At 43.5% G+C, this 18185-nt stretch overlaps 2 protein-coding genes across 4 annotated transcripts in view; one reads left to right on the top strand and one right to left on the bottom strand.

The window, feature by feature from the left end:
- LOC143329879 (guanine nucleotide exchange factor VAV3-like) overlaps positions 1 to 6561 on the bottom strand; it is a 48851-nt gene extending 42290 nt beyond the window's left edge. For all 3 annotated transcript variants that reach the window (XM_076746014.1, XM_076746015.1, XM_076746016.1), the window contains exons 1-2: positions 6350 to 6561; positions 2151 to 2267 (exon numbers count right to left, since the gene is read on the bottom strand). In XM_076746014.1, the coding sequence (XP_076602129.1) occupies positions 2151 to 2267; positions 6350 to 6553 (321 nt within the window). In that variant the 5' untranslated portion in view covers positions 6554 to 6561. The remainder of the gene's footprint in view (positions 1 to 2150; positions 2268 to 6349) is intronic.
- Positions 6562 to 10434: 3873 nt separating this feature from the next.
- On the top strand, positions 10435 to 18179 carry dcaf8 (DDB1 and CUL4 associated factor 8). Its single transcript, XM_076745121.1, has 13 exons — positions 10435 to 10708; positions 11209 to 11282; positions 11386 to 11481; positions 11767 to 12410; positions 12627 to 12767; positions 12858 to 12952; positions 13273 to 13383; positions 13495 to 13625; positions 14125 to 14232; positions 14474 to 14604; positions 14766 to 14885; positions 15391 to 15507; positions 15953 to 18179. The coding sequence occupies exons 2-13, from the start codon at positions 11246 to 11248 to the stop codon at positions 16058 to 16060; spliced, it is 1839 nt and encodes a 612-aa protein (XP_076601236.1). The 5' UTR covers positions 10435 to 10708; positions 11209 to 11245; the 3' UTR covers positions 16061 to 18179.
- The last annotated feature ends 6 nt before the right edge of the window (positions 18180 to 18185 follow it).

Genomic DNA, 18185 nt, shown 5'->3' with positions numbered 1-18185 from the left:
AATGTATTTACAAAACCACTGAACTGTTCCTTACAGTCAATCCTTCTCTGTTCACTCGAATTTAGAAAGCAAACCTTTTGCTTTTACAGTCAAGGTTGACGTCATTTTAGGTTGAGGTAAGAAACAAACGCATTTCTTGCCTCTTCCCTTCATCTCTGCGGCCTCCAGGCTGCTGCATGCACTCAGCGTGGCTGCCCGGGGTGAAGCCTGTAGTAACCCAGCAGAGGAATGTAGGTTAGAGAGCTCTCATTAGATATTCACTGGACTAATGCTCAGTTTACGGGCAGAGTTGGCACAACCCGAGCAGATTAGACTGACTGAGATTTGAGATGTTCTCTTTTGGATGTTTTCTGGAAAATAAGGAAGAGATTGAGCATTTCTTGTTCGGCTGTACAACCCTTCCTGGAGCCAATCCAACCTGCAGGCACCCATATTTTTAACTACTGATGAAAAAAAAAAGTAATGATGTAACGCAATCTTCGCCCTCCGGAAGCTTGTTGGTTTGACGGACAACCCTTGAACATGACTGAGATTATGCAGCCTGGCTTGGATGTACTGTACATATTTGGAGGCAGCACCTCCCCTGTGGGATTATCAGCAGCCAGATTAACTGGAAGCTTCTTTAGAGCACAACACACTGAACTGAAAGAAAAGAGTCTGTGTGGGAAACTGCACGCAAAGCTCAATATGCAATCACACTTACAGAGAGAACCAAGGACCACTGTTTACTGTCTGCAGGGAAGTGAATTAAAAGTTTTAATCAGGTATAATATGCCTGACTAAAGGACTTCTGAAATACTTTTTGCCTGGAGAACATTTCTTTTAATTAAAATCTGCTCACACATAAACAAAATATAACTAAAGCTCTCAAACTGCATGCATTACTATAATAAAACCGATTCAATATCTTCTCTGGCAAAATAACTGATTTCATTAAAACACTTTTACAGAATTAATCCACCGTATTTTGTATTTTAAATGCACTGAATCATAAAATAAATATGTTCGGTGCAGATTAATACAAAGCAAATACATTCCAATCATGAAATGGTTTAGAAACAAACAACAATGTACTTCCCTGTGGATAACCCACAAACGCTCTTCATGCACTGAAGTAAGGGAACGTGGGAATAAGGCTGGTCAGAGTGTGCTTTCTCCGGCGGACTTAAATCAGGCTCCTGCGCTGCGAGCGAGAGTCCGCTGAGTGGAGGAGCGCACTGCAGACCCACTGACCTGGTAACACTGTGTACGCACACACTGAAACCAGCTCTCACAATACCACAGCAGTAAATAGAAGTCGACCAATCCTTGCAGAAGTGCATCAGTAATATGACGACTAAAATGACAAGTAAAATTCAACTCTCTCTTCTTCACACACACACACACACGCCTCCATCAGAGGCAAAGACGTCACACCTCTGGCTCCATATCGCTTGGCTCTCATTATGACTTACAGTATGAATTGCCATTTTTCCACCATGTTCAGATGCAGATTGCAAACACAGCAATGCAGTGATGCACCTCATGTTTAATGATCTCCAGTCCTCCTTCAGCAGGTGTGTTTACTTTTCTCTCATTTCATACAGAATAGAGAATAGTTTGCAAAAAGCTTGAACAGAAGTGCAGGCACAGTGTGCAGATTTTTCTCTGTGAATACAAAATACATGAAAAAATTTTGATTTTTCACTTCTGAATAATGCTGCAAACCAAAGATTTGAAGTACAATGTTCTGTTTTTTTTTTCAGTTGCTGTCTTTGAGGAGTTTTTCATGGTGCAATTAGAGTTTTGGCAACAAGGAACTCTCTTCCTGTTTTGCAAACTATAACACAGTTTTGATAGTTGTGTCACCAATTCTCCCAAAACTATAACATCTGAACAATGGAGAAACGCTGTAAAATGCACTATTAATTCCACAGCCAGCCGGCACAACCATCATCACCACCCAGCTGTAATAGATGTCTCGTGAAATTAACAGACACTCGAACTGATTCTCTTGTAAAACAGCTTGTAAAGGTGTGAGATCCTGAAAAGCTTGAAGACTTTCATGAATCATTGCTACCAGAGAAGTCAGCTAAAAGAGGAAATGAGAACAGAAGAGAGGAAATTTGACCATTGACGCAGAAGAAGAGTAGATTAGATGTGAGTGTTACCTTCCCAAAGTCTCGAACATCGAACAGGTCGAAGGCTTCAAATAAGTCACTTTTCTTCATCGCAAACACCACATTGCAAGACGTCAGGAAAGTGCGGATGTTCTTCAAGCACAGGAACTGCAAAGGGCAAAAATTTGATTTAGTATCTTTTGCCCTCATAAAGCACTTACAGACGTTTTTGTATTTTTTCACTTTATAGAATTATGCTAGAGAGAAAATGCTCATTGAACTATCCATAATTATAGAAATAACAGGTCAAACTGAGTTTTAGTGCTTTCTTGCCATGCAGATCATTTCTATACTTCATTTACTCAAAAGTAGTAGTTTCTCACTACCACCACCTGTACCAGAAGCACAATTAAAGGGTCGTGTCTCAGATTTTTCAGCGCTCACAGAAAAACAAATAAAACCTTGTCATATCTTCCTTACATTAGACAAACAGTGTCACAGAATAAGCTGCCAACAGTTTTCATTGGAGGTACTTGAATGGAAGACATAGTTTTAGTTTTTCATGAGTTGAGCAGCACATAAAAGCACAGGCGTTCATGTGCCTCCATTGCAGAAATCTCAGACAGGTTCAGCGGTTGTGGCTCAGGAGGTGGAGCTTCATCCACTTATGAGAGGGTCGGTGGTTCGACCCCTGACCTCAGCAGCCTACATGTCAAAGTTTCCTTGGGAAAGATACTGAACCCTAAATTGCCCCTGATGCTTACCATTGGTGTGTGAGTGTGTGAGAATGGTTAAAAGCTTGTAATGAGCAGGTGGCCTAGCCATGGTATGAATGTGTGTGAAAGGGTGAATGCAGACTTGTGTTGTAAAAGCACTTTGAGTGGTCCTCAGACTAGAAAAGCACTGCATAAATACCATCTATTTACCATTTACCATTCAAGCTCCTGCAGATCTTAAGGCTAGATACCACTGAGCTAAGTTGAAAGCCTCTTCCAGATCTGTAATTTTAGCCAAAATCTGAATTAAACTAACGGTATAATGAGAGCACAGTGAAATTGGAAGTTGCCTCTCTAAAAGTGAAGGTGAACCACACACTCACACACAGCAAAACGAAAATGAAAACTCAAGGTTTCACCGTGTGAAGTGAAACCGCTAAGCATGTGCTCTTCTGGTGTCACTTCCTAGTAGGATCTGCCTCAGTGGGAAGCGTGCAGTCAAGCTTTCACAAAGACAATGCTCTTGTGGTCCAGGGTTTGGGCTCAAGGTTGGTCTCTGAGTCAAGCTCGAGCCATTAAATACACCCAGTAAACTATTCTAACAATAAACAACCGCAGCATAGTTTGCCGTTCTGCGCGTTATTAAGTGATGACTAAACTAGGGAATGCATGTGTGGTCATTTGCAGTAAAAACAGAGCCGTACAAAGATTCTTGAGAACAGATAGGCTCCTTTTTATCACGTCAGCTCATCGTGGAGACGCCTGTAATCACTCCTCCGCCCCCCAGGGCCCTGTTTGTCTGAGGAGGAAGTGCATCGACATGATGGCTTTGCACCACCACCAGCTTCGTGCTCCTGACTACAGTCACAGCTCTGGTGGTATTCACCTTCTTCACTTTGAGAATAAACGCTGCTTCCAGACCTTCTCAGATTAAAAACTATAAAGTAAAAGTGCATGTATTTCTTGGTGCAGTATGTTTAAAATGATCGTGAAGCGTCGTCAGGGAGGTTTCTTGATGCAGCATTTAGTCGGGATCCTCTTCCTGCTGGCTTGATATGCTTTTTATGCTTTTATTTTCTAACTTTTGACATCACTTATTATCTTGTTTGTGCTCATATGTATTAATGTTTACCAGCATAGTTTGGTCTGATGCTGAAGCCTCCATAAAGCAACAAAAGCAGCGATGATATTGAGTGTGTCTGTATTTATAATCCATACATCAGAATTTCATTGTCACATTCTGTGTTATACGTTTGCACCTTAGCCTAAAACACAGAATGACAAAAATAGCACTTCTGGGTGCGTTTTCTTCAAAGCACACTACACTCTTGTCCTCCCGTCCATTACCTTCATGCCCTTGATTCCTTTCTAAGATCGTGGGTCAGCAGGGCACAATGAAAGGACCATTTAAAATCCGGAGCCCACTGACACACATGCCTTTCTCGACCATGCTCAGATGCCCTACAGCTGCAGGCTATGACTGTCCATTGTTCAGCACATTACGGCCTGGGTTTGCTTTGACTGTCTATCAAGAATATAAAAGACGAGTGGAAGTGCACTGACAGAGAACATACACAACACAGCCTGGCTGGGAAACTGGATTCTATTTGTCACAGAAGCTTTCTGGAGGCAAAACTGGTAATTTTGGCTAGATATCTCCATTTATTTATGGCAGATAAAATTAAAAACGGCTTCTTTGATTAAATCAGTTTTAAGAAATCTGTGGCGACACAGAATTTCAATCATACATCAACTAAAAATTGATTAATCTCATCTCTCAAAAACTAACCATGTGAAGTCCTGTAATAAATTATTAGGTCTACTTATGTAGAGCTTTTTTGTGTATGTGCTTCGTTTCATGGTCTTTTCTAAGACGCTAAAAAGAGTGTTGGAGATTTCTTGGAATCAAGCGTCTTCAGAGTCTGACAATGATACATTTGTCACATGTGTCTCACTGATAAAGATCTAATCACCGGCAATGTTGTCTAAATGAAGTGGGTACAAGTCGATGCACAGGAAGTCTTACAGTCACATGTTACAAAAAGGCACGAAAATTATTAGCGAGTATTTGGAGTTTATTTGCCCCCTAAAGGAGACATGCCGCTAAAAATGTCTGTCTCTATTATATCAAGTGAAATTTACTTGTCACCACATTAAGCTGTTATATTTTCTTCTGTTTAATTACACTTCTTCCAGAGCATCCTGGTCAAAATAACAGCAGCAGCTTCGTACTCTGTCGCAAGCGAACTACAAGCTTCTGCACACATAGTAAAAGTTCCTTAACTAATGGGTGGATCAAAGCCAGGATTTTATCAGGCCTCTCCAGCGGCAGACGGAAGAATTATGGGTAAAGAGAGGTCAAGCCATGGGCCATTCCTTTGGGTCTCACAGGCTGAGGGACATTAAGAGAGAGAACGAGTCTGTTTAAAGTTAAATCTTAAAAAAAAAGGTAAATAAATAAAGGCATGTAGAGAGGTAAACAATAAATTAGTTTGGGATAATGATCATATTCAGCAGGAGTAAACTGATGGAGACGTGTCAACATCTGTAATAATCTCCAAATGAAGCTGTCAGAGGTCACTGTGTGGCATTACTTTCTAAAATGTCGACAGTGATACAAAGCTAGAAGAGAGAGGATGTGCTCTGTGTTCCCAGACCGGGCTTGAGTATAATGTTTGTTGACAGATGATAAATGACAATGTCCTGGCCTATTTTAAAGTCATGGAATAACCTAACGGGTAAAACTCCTCCTCAGCTTTCAATAACTCTGCAATAAGACTTCCGTGTCCAAAGTAGAGCTGTTGCCTGCAGGTGTTTTAACAAAACAAAATGATAAGTCTACATTGATTCTACTTTTTTCTGTGGCGATGTGTTTAAAGACCTCAGTGTTTTTTTTATCTCCTTACATTTCTTGAAAAGCAGCTGCCACCTTGTGCATACCTCAAGACACTTTACAGTGTTCATAAGCATGAAAGTGACAATGATTGAGTTTCTTCCACTAACAGAACTAATTAAACCGCAGCACCTGATTATTAAGTATATTAACTAACACTGACTGGGCTCGCCTGTTGCTGACATCCATTGGTGGAAGAACTATTGAGATCCGTCATCAGCTACATTCACATCAGTCTCAAAACTAAAAGTATGCAGAGAAACGGTCCCTGTCAGTGTTTTATCATCACATATGATGTGTTTGGATTAATTTTACTGCTGTATGTAACATTTGACAAGTAGATATTTAAGACTGAGCTCATTTTAACCATGTTATACTTTAGTGTGGTTTAAACTGCAGACATGCATCATATCCTCTCAGATCATTATTTGTTTGTAGCATCGCTGTCTTGTGAGTCTTTTCATGAGCTCACTTCATGAGCTGTACTTAGTTACATTCCATTACTGTTGGCATCTAACTCCAGGTTTACTACCATGGCATGCTTTTAGACACCATTACTCTTTCACAGCAGTTGTGTAGTTCTCATGCGCGCATGTCAACCACAAGTTGCTCTGAAAGCAGCGTGGACACGATCGGTCTACCTGTGACATCTGCGGCCTCAGATTGATCTCCTTCAGGTTGATGGTACGAGGTCTCAAGTTGTTCAGGAGCTGGCACAGCAGCACCCCGTCCCGCAGGGTTTGCGCCAGGTCGAACACCTGCGCCGCGTCCGCGGTCACCCGGTGGTTCGCGGGCAGCACGTTGCAGCTGATCAGCCACATCGCGCATTGCCTCCAGTACTCCATGCTGTCGGAGAGCGGTGAACACAGCAGGTTAATGCCAAGTATATAAACTTAATCGCTATTTAAAGCCTGTGCGCGGCATGATAGCTGCGCTCAGCGCCGTGCGTCGGTCGCTCCAAACTCCAGCATCGCCTCTGGAGGACAGACTGAGCCGCTGCAGCTTATGAGCGCTGCACAGCTGGGGAAGGCTGCCGTGAAACCCCCTCTGTCTGTGTGAACTTCCCCTTCCTTCTGCTGTCATATTTCCACAGAGGGGGTCGTAAAAGAGATTTTTTTTTTTTTTTTTTTTTTTTTTTTTTACTGTGCAGGTTGTTTCCCCGTTTCTTCTGAAATGAGTTGCCGGTTTATACACCTGCAGAATCTAATGACTTAAGTCCTGCCATATTTGTGAAGTTTCTAATATTTTTTGTCACGTCAGAAAGGTTCAATGAACGCTGGTTATTTCTGAGATTGGAGTTTGAGGTGACAGGTGGTTCTCATCTCTACCATCATTGATATGTTAACCTGATTTCGGGGTTTGCATTGTTTGACATAGTTTTTAACTTCAGATATGGAGCTCCAGCTGTTGGCAGCAAATGAAACCATTTCACATTCACATATATGAATGTCGACTTTCTCTTAGAGCTGCAACTATTGATTGCTGACATTATCAGATAAAATGTAGATTATTAGTTCAGTTAATTCAGCATTGCTCAATGTATAGGCCTAAACTCCAGTTATAACAAAGTTGCCACCGTGCCACCCAAGTTCCAGAGTCCAAAGTGGCATCTTCAGATGTTTATACTGTCAGACCAACAATCTAAAACACCAAAATATTGAATTTATAATAACAGCCTACCTAAACAACCAACACATGTTGTATCATTCACATCGTTTATTTGTATTAATTATATATGCGCTGCAGAATAATCCTTCCCCCTCAGTCTCCTGCTCTCAGCTGACATTCCATGTGGATTATAGACAGGTGACTATAATCTGAGTTCTTTGTGGCATGTATGCTGGGAAGCTGAGATCTCTATGTTTCAGTATAGCCATTAGCTAAACTGAAAGAATCAAGGGACCTAACAGAGGCAAGGACAGCCTCCTGCCCTGGGATTTACAGTAGATCACGGTCATCATCCCCATGACATAAACACAGGAAGGAAGCTGAGGGATCCCATCTTGTGTTACCCTGAGAGAGAGAGAGAGAGAGAGAGAGAGAGAGAGAGATGTTTCCTTATCCACTGAGCAGGCTCATACATTTCAGCACATTGAAGTAGGTTAAGCAAGAAAACTTATAATACTCCAATACCATGTAAATATCCACCTGACACTACATATCTGATACTATCTGCAGCAATTTGACACAGCAACCCATATTCATAAATGGCCAGTCTCTGCCATTGCATCTAATGGTGCTTAATACCCTCTTACAGGCATAAAACACAAAAGAAAGTACTCCTTGCACAAACACCAGCCAACGCCTAATCTAATGTCAGCATAGCATTTGCCAAAATGAGATATGTTGTGAATAGTCCCATAGCTGAGGTAGAAAAGAAAAAAGGTAGAAGTTACACTTGAAGGAAATAAGCTCATTTTTGCCCAAGGGTCAATTTGCAGGTCAATCTGTCCTGCTCAGTGACAAAAAAAAAAAAAAAAAAAAAAAAAAAAATCAAAACGTAGGTTTATAATAAAGTTTACAATTAATCCGAAATGTAGGCTTTTGAAAACTGCACTAATCAATGGGTCAAATGACTATGTGTAGCTTTGTGTAGCATTTCACCAACACTGTGAACCCCAACGTGCAGGGCTTTGTGGTAAAGTTAGCAATGATAAATATACAACAACCGGTTAGCAACGTCCGGTTATACTTTCAAAATAAAGCTCACTGAGCCTATTAATAGACGCAGTTAGCGATGACAAACAGTCGTGCTTTGCTTAGGTTCAGGCACCAAAACTACTTGCTAGGTTTAGGAAAAGATCATGGTTTAAGTAAGATAAAATAAAGTGACACTAAAAAAATGCTAAATGTGGAATTTGTTGAATAATTTAAAATAGCTCACACTTTAACCCCACACTAGATGTATGTACAGTCGTCCTCAAAATTATTCATACCCTTGCTAATTCTTGTGATTTTTTAATTTAGTGATGAAATGAATGCAATTTTTCAAGTTTGTGTACCAGTTATAAATCACCAACAATTGAAAGAATGACAACAATACAAAATTAAAAAAAATCTTTATTTCAGAGGTATTTTATTGATGGATTCCCAAAAAATGCCATGTTCAAATTTATTCATACCCTCGTCCTTTGTCTTTCTTTAATAGTCAATCGCATAGCCTTTGTTCTTTATGACTGCTTCTAGACGATTCTTGTACGTGTCCACAAGCTTCCTGCATGTCTCCTGTGGGATGTTGGCCCACTCTTCCTTGGCGAAAGCCTCAAGCTGGGTCAGATTGGTCGGTTTCCTAGTCATCACTCTGGTCTTCAAGTGATGCCACAAGTTTTCAATGGGGTTCAGGTCAGGACTTTGACTTGGCCATTCTAGGACGTTGACATCATTGTCTTTGAACCATTTCTTCACTACCTTGGCAGTGTGTTTAGGATCATTGTCTTGCTGGAACGTCCAGTTGTGGCCAAGCTGGAGTTTCTCAGCAGATTCCTTCACATTTTCATCAAGGATCCTGATGTAATCCTCCTTTTTCATGGTTCCTTGGACCTTGACGAGATTCCCTGTGCCACTGGAGGAGAAACATCCCCATAGCATTATGTTCCCACCACCATACTTGACAGTGGGCACAGTGTTCTTCAGTCTGTAGGCTTCTCCTTTCTTTCTCCAGACATACTGAGTATCCATATGGCCAAATAACTCCAACTTTGTCTCGTCAGACCACAGGATGGTTGACCAAAAGCTGGGATCTTGCTTCAGATGACATCTAGAAAAGGCCAGGCGAGCTTCCAGATGTTTCTTCCTGAGCAACGGCGTCTTCCGAGGTGTACGTCCATGGAGACCTCCTCTGTGCAGAACTCGCTCGATGGTGGACCGTGACACCTGTGTCCCTGCCTGGTCAAGCATTTCAATTAGGGCCTTGGTTGTGGTCTGTGGGTTGTTGTTGACCTCTCGGCAGATTTTCCTGGCAAGTTTAGAGGACACCTTACGCTTTCTGCCACGCCCACTGAGGTTTTTAACAGTGTTGAACCTCTTGTGCTTGTTGATGATGCTCTGGATGGTTGACACAGGGACATCATACTGCTTGGAAATGGCCTTATAACCCTTTCCTTCACTGTAGGCACATACAAGACGGTGACGTAGGTCCTCGCTGAGCTCCTTCTTCTTGACCATGATGACCAGAAATTGAGAATGACCTGAGCACTTTTCCCCTATTTATACTCTTCTGGAAGGATGGGTTTTTTTGTTTTTAAATCAGTGTTTAACATTTGGTCAACAGTGTTAAAGGGTTTTATTCCATTGTGACACCTTAAAGTAACTACTGGACAAAGATTACCACATTTGGTACATTTTTGTTGAAATATTGTCAGGGGTATGAATAATTTTGAACATGGCATTTTTTGGGAATCCATCAATAAAATACCCCTGAAATGAATATTTTCTTAAATTTTATATTGTTGTCATTCGTTCAATTGTTGTTCACATATAACTGATACACAAACTTAAAAAAAATGTAATATTTCGTCACTAAATTAAAAAATCACAAGAATTAGCAAGGGTATGAATAATTTTGAGGACGACTGTATATCAACAAATAGGTCATTTCAGAATAATATTTAGTATTATTATTTTATTTATCAATAAATTATGTTTATTATTATTTGGTCTGTCATTTATCCTGCGTAAACTTCCGGAGAGAAAAAAACCAAGCGAGCACGACACCGGAAATGGAACCAAAGAAAAAAAAAAGAAGAAAAAAAAAAAGAAGAAGCTGAACCGTCAAAACATAAACAGAGCAGTCAACCTTGTGTGAACGCAGCTAGTTTGCATTAAGTCTGTCTTCTGCAAAAAGCTTTATGCACGCAAACCTGATGTCGTGTGTTCACCTTCAGAGAATCCCTTGTCGAGGCACTTAGCTCAGTTGCTAAGCAGTGAGGTGGAGAAAATAAATCTGCAATAAAGATTAGGACTAAACTAAGAAGTACGCCTCGTCGGGCCTTCGAGTAGAGGTAACGCTAGCCGTGCTAGTTAGCCACTTTAACGCTAGCTGCTCGCTCGCTTTTTTGACTGGTTATTAGCTTATGAAGCAGGACTGACAGCAGTATTTAAGTCTGGAAATGTGTTAGCTTCACGCAGCCGGGTTAGCGTTAGCTGCCGTTAATAACGGTGTCGGTCAGTCGAGCGCTGCAAAGGGACAATAAAACATCACAAAGCAAAATGGAGCAGTAGTCAGGCCTGTGAGACAGCTAGCAGTCGAGTAATTTTGTTTATGTCGTTATGTGCGGCCGTAGGTAGGTTGTAAAACTAGCCTGGCTGTTTGTTTGGAAGCTACGGAGCTAACAGGTAACTTGTGTCCCACGGCACACGGTGCGCCGTCGGTAGTTGACAACAGTTGAGCGAGTGCGAGCAGCGATGTCGGCTGACTTCTGCTTGCAGGTTGTCTTAATGTGAGCGTTTGTGACTTTGTTTGATTAAAAACGTAAATATTGTTTTTGTGTGTGACACTCAGGTTCTCCCTCGGGTCGACGCAGGACAAAGGAGACGGGATGGCTGAGGCGAACGGCAAATCCACTGTGCTTAACGGTAAAGGATCAGGGCTGGAAGTGCTCACGCTGACCATAACCTGTCGAGCTGTCATGGTCCTCGGCGCTGACAGTTAATCGGACGACGTGTTTGTCTTTATCAGGTGGTTTGGAGGAAAAGGAACCGGGAGAAGATCAGCCCAAGGAGGGAGATGCCTCCGGGAGCAGAGAGGGACAAACGCAGTCTTCTTCTCATGATGGTAACCTCATTGTTGTAGTCTTCAAAAAGCTCATGCTGCAGACATTTTTGGCCGAAACTTAGCTTCAGTATATCTTAAAGATGTTCATTTTAAATGCTTGTATCTTTACTACCAGGATAATGCTGCTCCTGAGTCTAATTCTCTCCGTCTTTGCAGCCTGATGGTTAACATGGATGCCGTTTACAGCAGATTTTATGCAGCAGACTTTCACCTTTCATTGAATCTCCCAGTGAGGTTTGCAGTGTCTTAACCTTATCCTCCATCGCTCTTTCACTATTTCTGTAGCTCCCAAAGAAACAGGAGAGACGTCTGGAGACAAGCCCATGCCAGATGTGGAAGGAGAGACGGGGGCAAACAGAGAGGAAGAGGAGGAAGAAGACACAGACAGCATGGATGGCAGCGGCCTTTACTCGCTGACTGAGGACGGCGAAAGAGAGAGTGAGGGAGGCAGGCGGGAGAGGGCGAAGGATAAAGATGGTGGGAAAAGGGCGGCTAGGAAGAGGAACAGGCCCAGCGGCGGCACCAATCACTCCACCAGCTCAGACGACGACGACGATGAGGATGAAGAAGAGGAGGAACAGAAGGACGATGAAGATGACGATGAGGCTATGGAGGCGTGGCTGGGGGCAGAGCTGCGCGACCTGCGTGGCCCCGTGTGGCGGGCCGTGCCCTCGCTGCGCTCCAGGGAGATCGGCAGGGACTCGCACCAGTTTGTGAGGCGCGTGTGCGGAGCCCGCGGCCTCGTGCAGAGGCTGGAGCTCCAGGGCCGACTGGAGAGGCACACGGGCTGCGTCAACACGTTGCACTTCAACCCTTCCGGCACACGCCTGGCTTCGGGCAGCGATGACCTGCGGGTGGTGATCTGGGACTGGGCCATCCGCCGCGCTGAGCTGGAGTTTGACAGCGGCCACAAGAGCAATGTCTTTCAGGTAAGGCGAAATAGAAATCTTCAAGAGAGGGAACAGCAGGTGAAAATGGATTTAACAGTGAGGATTAGTGATTGGTTCATATTAATCAATTCTAATTGATAAAACTTGCGAGACAGGATACAGGCACAGATTGAAGTGGCCGACTGAGCGACCAATCAAAGTGCACTGTGGTCAGAAACTGGAAATAAGTCTTCTCCCTGCCCTTAACGCACACAGGCGAAGTTCCTGCCTCACAGCGGAGACTCCACCTTGGCCATGTGCGCTCGAGACGGTCAGATCAGAGTGGCCGAGCTCTCCGCCACGCAGCGCTGCAAGAACACCAAGCGGGTGGCGCAGCACAAAGGGGCGGCGCACAAGGTGAGCGTTTGTGCTGCGCTGTGCGTGAGCATTGTTGTGCCGTAAGTTGCAGCCGTGGCAGACGCATTTAAGACCCTGTTTGTGTTCCAGCTGGCCCTGGAGCCAGACTCCCCCTGCTCCTTTCTGTCCGCCGGAGAGGATGCCGTGGTGTTTGGTATTGACCTGCGTCTAGACCGTCCCGCCAAGTGAGTGATACCATTACTGAAGTTTACCAAGTGTAAATATAGTCACCGCAGGAATTGGATTTCTAAACTCACTGGCTTGTGCAATAGGAGGGCGAAATATCATAAGCTACCACACTCTTAATGTTTGATTTCTGTTGAGACAGTCAGAGGTGTTGATAAAACTCTGTTCTGTTGCGCAAGTGTCCTCTTTCAGTCAGTGCTGGTGAACGTCCACCTTTAAACACGCTCCCCTTCGCCAGTTTTCAAATGTTGTCTAAAACTTTTCCCCTTGCCGGAGCTAATACCTGTTTCCTTCTCATCTCCTCTCATTTGCGTGGCAGTAAACTGGTGGTTGTAAAGGAGGGCGATAAAAAAGTAGGGCTGTACACCATCTTCGTCAACCCGGCGAAGACACAACACTTCGCTGTGGGTGGAAGAGACCAGTATGTGAGGTAGGAACCAGGGTGTCGCTCTAGTGCTGATTACGTCTCTGATAGTGCAAAAGCAAAACAGTGTTTGCTATTGTTGTTGAGCTTCTTTTCTCTCCGCTTCACCCTCTTCAGGATCTACGACCAGAGGAAGATCAATGAGAACGACAACAATGGTGTTCTGAAAAAGTTTTGCCCCTCACATCTTGTTTCCAGCGAGTCCAAAACCAACATAACCTGCCTTGTGTATAGTCACGACGGCACAGGTAAAGAGAGAGAAGCAGCACTCTCACACGTCAGAAGCACAGCAGATTGAATTTTTCGCATGTAAAGAAATAATTCAGTATCCCTGTGACGTGTTTTTGTTTTCTTGCTATCTCCATAATCCTGCTTCAGATCTAGATTTGAATTCGATTTGATCATCCTCGCCTAATTTCTCGTGCTGTTCTTAAGATGTTGTAGAAATATTGAACGTAATGAGCCCTGCGCTGGATGCTTTCTTCATTCATTGTCTTAAAACTTCTGCCCCTCTTAGCCTCTCTGATGCAACCGCAATGCAACATCAGTGACACTCTCACAGAGTGAGTCTCGCTGAATGTAAAGTGTTGGTGTGCTCTCGTCTTTGCAGCAGTAAGGTCGGGTTCAGTGAACATCTGTTTGTCGGGATCATCTCTGTATGATGAAGAGTCCAGATCGTCTTCATCTCAGCCTCTCCGACATTAAAGGGAATGAAACAAATGAGCGTTTGTCCCTTTTTGTGCGCAGAGCTCCTGGCCAGTTACAACGACGAGGACATCTACCTGTTTGACTCCAGCCACAGCGATGGGGCCGACTATCGCAGGAGATACAAGGGACACCGCAATAACGCCACAGGTGTTCAGCTCCGTTCCCAATTACAGCAATCATTTATTGCAGTAATAAAAAGGCGCCCTTTGGATCCACACACAGTTTAAGAAATCAGACTCATCAGCTGTAGCCCAGCTGCACAAGCATTGAGCTGATTATTCTTGCTGTTCTGATTTGGACAATGACTATTTCCTGAACATATCCTGCAGGACTGTAAGGAGGAGTGTCGGTCAGCTCACACTGTGTCATCTTCTCCTGTCTCTCACAGTGAAGGGGGTGAACTTCTACGGGCCGTGCAGTGAGTTCGTGGTTAGCGGCAGTGACTGCGGACACATCTACCTGTGGGACAAGTACTCCGCTCGCATCGTCCAGTTTATGGAGGGAGACAGAGGAGGAGTGGTGAGTCAAAGAGAGACAGAAGACACTGGTGGTTGGCGGCGTTTCGACTGTAATCTCTTTGTGTTAGTGGCGATTACCCAGTATTTGTTTTCATGCGAGCAAAAGACTGTATCTCTTCATATTATCATCCCGGTCATTTTCTCTATCCTCGACTACTACAGGTGAACTGTTTGGAGCCGCATCCACATCTGCCAGGCATGGCCACCAGTGGGCTGGACCACGACATCAAACTGTGGGCCCCCACCGCTGAAAGCCCCACAGGACTAAAGGGCCTAAAAGAGGTACTCCAGTCACTTCTTTCAGAGGCACTGGGATGAACGCTGACAGGTGGTGCAGACGGATGTTAAACAAACCCAGATTAGCTTATTTGTTTAAACCACTTATTTCAAAGTATTTGAAAGTATTATTTGAAATGAAAATGAATTGTGCAATATAATTCTCCATTGCACTGCAGAACAGTGGTACAGTGCTGCGGCAGCTCTGTAATGTGGCTGTGTGGGGTCATTTTCATGCTCACATTTGCTTTTGTGTGCAGTTTTTCTGAAGTGGCATAATGTAGAATAGGAATGGTGGCACAAATTACAAAAGCTAAGTTTCATGACATAAAACAAATAAGACTGTAGTACATTTTCTTATGTAATGACTGGCTGCGTCTAATAAGCTGCAGGGAGACAACAGGCTGCTCTTTAAGGCTGCAGAAACTTCATGTATCAGGGACGTGTTTGCATGCTCTCGCTGCTCTCGCTCACACCTGTTTAAAAAAAACACTTTGTTGTGTTCGTCAAGGTGATGAAGAAAAACAAGCGGGAGCGCGATGAGGACAGCGTGCGCCACGGCGACCAGTACGACACCCAGCTGCTGTGGTTCCTGATGAGACACATGAGGAACAGGCGGCCCCCGAGGGTGAGCTCTAAACCCACAAACACTGACCGTGTTCTGGGGTGTGCTGTTGAAAAGATGTGGGAATTTAAAAGGCAGGCAGGGCTGAACAAAAACATACCACTGGTTGCATTATGGGAAATGTAGGATCCAGTGTTTTTGGAGCTTGAACCACAATAGTGACGAAAGGTTTCTTCTTGGACCCTCAATTTTATAGCAAGTTATTCTACATTTCTGGAGAGGCCCTTATGAATATGTATGAGGGGTACATTTGGTTTTGCACTTGGATTTCAGTCTTTGGGTCACTGTCCAATGAAAATTGGAGGTCACAGGAAGCTGTTACTGATTGTGGATAATCTGAATTAACAGACACAGTATCTGTGTTAAGGACCATGCCGGCAGGATGTTTTCGACTGTTTCAGCCTCATTCTTACGTTTCTCACTGCTCTTCTCCTTTCTCTGGTTTCAGACCCGCCGTGAGGGTGCAGAGCCTGACACAGATGAGTCCTGGAGCTCTCCAGATTCCTCTGATGAAGAGGAAGGAGGTCCAGACCACGTCCAGTGCATGTCCTCCTGAGCCACACACACACACACACACACACACACTTAGACATGCACACATACACACACATACATACACACTTTATTGCCCTTGAATTGATGCACATAGGCAAGCACTATTGACACACTGGCACACTCAAACACTGACGAGCCACAGACTTGGGTTTTTGTTTTTTTCTTTGTTTTTTTTTTGTTTTGTTTTGTTTTTTTTACACACATACAAACTCAAACAGATAAACACACACACATTTACTTTAACATAGATTTGAAGCAGCGTGACACAGATGCTTAACGCCTGGTTTCCCAGCAGTTGTGAGTAAGCGAATGGCGACTGCAGACTGCAGACACACTTCCAGAATCCTGATTTTTGAGAATTGTACAAAGAGGTTTAGTGAGTGCTTACATCCCTATAAACCACTTGGAGGCCCCTGCTTGTCCATACATGATCTATATGCTCTGCCCGGCCCCATGACAATGTGGTGTGCACGTATGGCAACAAGCACCTCCTCTGTAGGCGCCCTGTAGGAAGCTATACATCACCAGCACACAACACCCCCCTCTCTCTTAGTAACACTCTTCTCGCTCGTGGGCCCTCTGTGCTGATGACAGAGGGGTGCAGCAGGGAGGAATGGTGTAGTAACAGTACCCTCAAACCATCCCCTAAATGTGATTTTCTTCCAGATTTGAACTCGTGGAGCCCCTCAGTGTATCGCCCGGTCTCATACTGATTTCTGTCCCTGAGCTTGTGAAGCTAGTTGCATTTTTTTTTTTCCCCCCCCACACAGTTTCTCTCCGAGGACTACTAAAAATCCCTACATGCTGCATCACCCTACATGCTGCCCTCAGCGACCTCCCTCCCCTCCTCCTTCCATCGCCCTCCCCCTCACTGCTGAGTGCACTTTGAATCAGGGATGCTTTAGTTTGAGACACAGACAAAACGTGCACTGAGTGTGTGTGTGATTGTGGAGGGAAGAGCTTTTCGTCTCGTCCTGCATCTCCTCGGAAAACCCACGGTGAAGTTTAGTTTCTTAAATTTTTTTGGAGTGCGGGGGTTTTTTTTTTTTTTGCACTTGAGCGTTTTTTTGACAAAGGAAGGTTCCTTTTGCTTCCACCAGCCTTTCCTCCTCTTCCTCCCTCTTCACTTTGACACCCATCTTTGACAGGAACTCTTCACTTCACCTCTGTCGTTGAACATGAAAATACAGAAGTAGATGGTGTTCAGCATGTGCATAGGATATAAGGACTGATGTTGGGCTCTGTTGGGGAACTGTAGTTTTAAAGAGCCAGAACCGACCTGGATCAAACCATAATTGAAAGACTGCCCGAGTGCCAATCAAGATTGGACTATTAAAGGACTCTGCTTGTCCACGTGGTTCCTTCAAATCCTTCTGTGATGCTAACAGTCTCAAATCATTTGCTAAGTAACATTTTTCAGTTCCTTTGAACCAGGTCGTGTGTTTGCAGCCAGATTAGCACTTTGTGAGGAAACTTCTGTCTGTGCTGTATCAACATTGGCTCAAAGAGGAGGACAGAAGCAGGGGTAGGGTCAATATGCTTGCCAGTCATTTGTTGTGTGAGAGCGATAAAGTCCAGCTTTTCTCATTTTCTATGAGAACTCTAGTTAGTTGAATTTATATGTACATATATAAATATATATTAAACTGTAAAAAAAAAAATCAACTTTAGCAAATGCTATTTGACTTCAAAAAAAAAGGAAAAAAAGATGTCAAAACATTTGATTGGTATTGATGCAGAGGTTTATATTCTATATGAGGACAAAGTACTTTTAAAATCCAGAGGAAAAAAAAAAACGTTGACTTGAGGCACCATTTTTGCTCAGTTTTTCCTTTGATGAATGACGTCTGTCTGTTAAGAACAGAACTGTCGTTTCAAGTATCAGAGTTTTGTTTGTCTTGTTCAAGAAAAAAAAAAAAAACAGTATTTCCTTTCTAGATCTTAATCCATCATTTGAAACTGTTCTACCCAGATTTTCCCACTGGCTATTTTTGGCATCTTGTATACATAATAAGGCTTTTGATGAACAATTTCTTTTCCACCACTGCCTAATGTTGCGTTCTACCAGGTCAGTTGGAAATATGTACGATTCGTGCAATAAACAAAAACAGTGCTCTTGACGTTGT

Source organism: Chaetodon auriga, chromosome 12 (assembly GCF_051107435.1).
Source record: "Chaetodon auriga isolate fChaAug3 chromosome 12, fChaAug3.hap1, whole genome shotgun sequence".
Classification (NCBI taxonomy): Eukaryota; Metazoa; Chordata; class Actinopteri; order Chaetodontiformes; family Chaetodontidae; genus Chaetodon; species Chaetodon auriga.
This window is presented reverse-complemented; position numbering and strand designations above follow the sequence as displayed.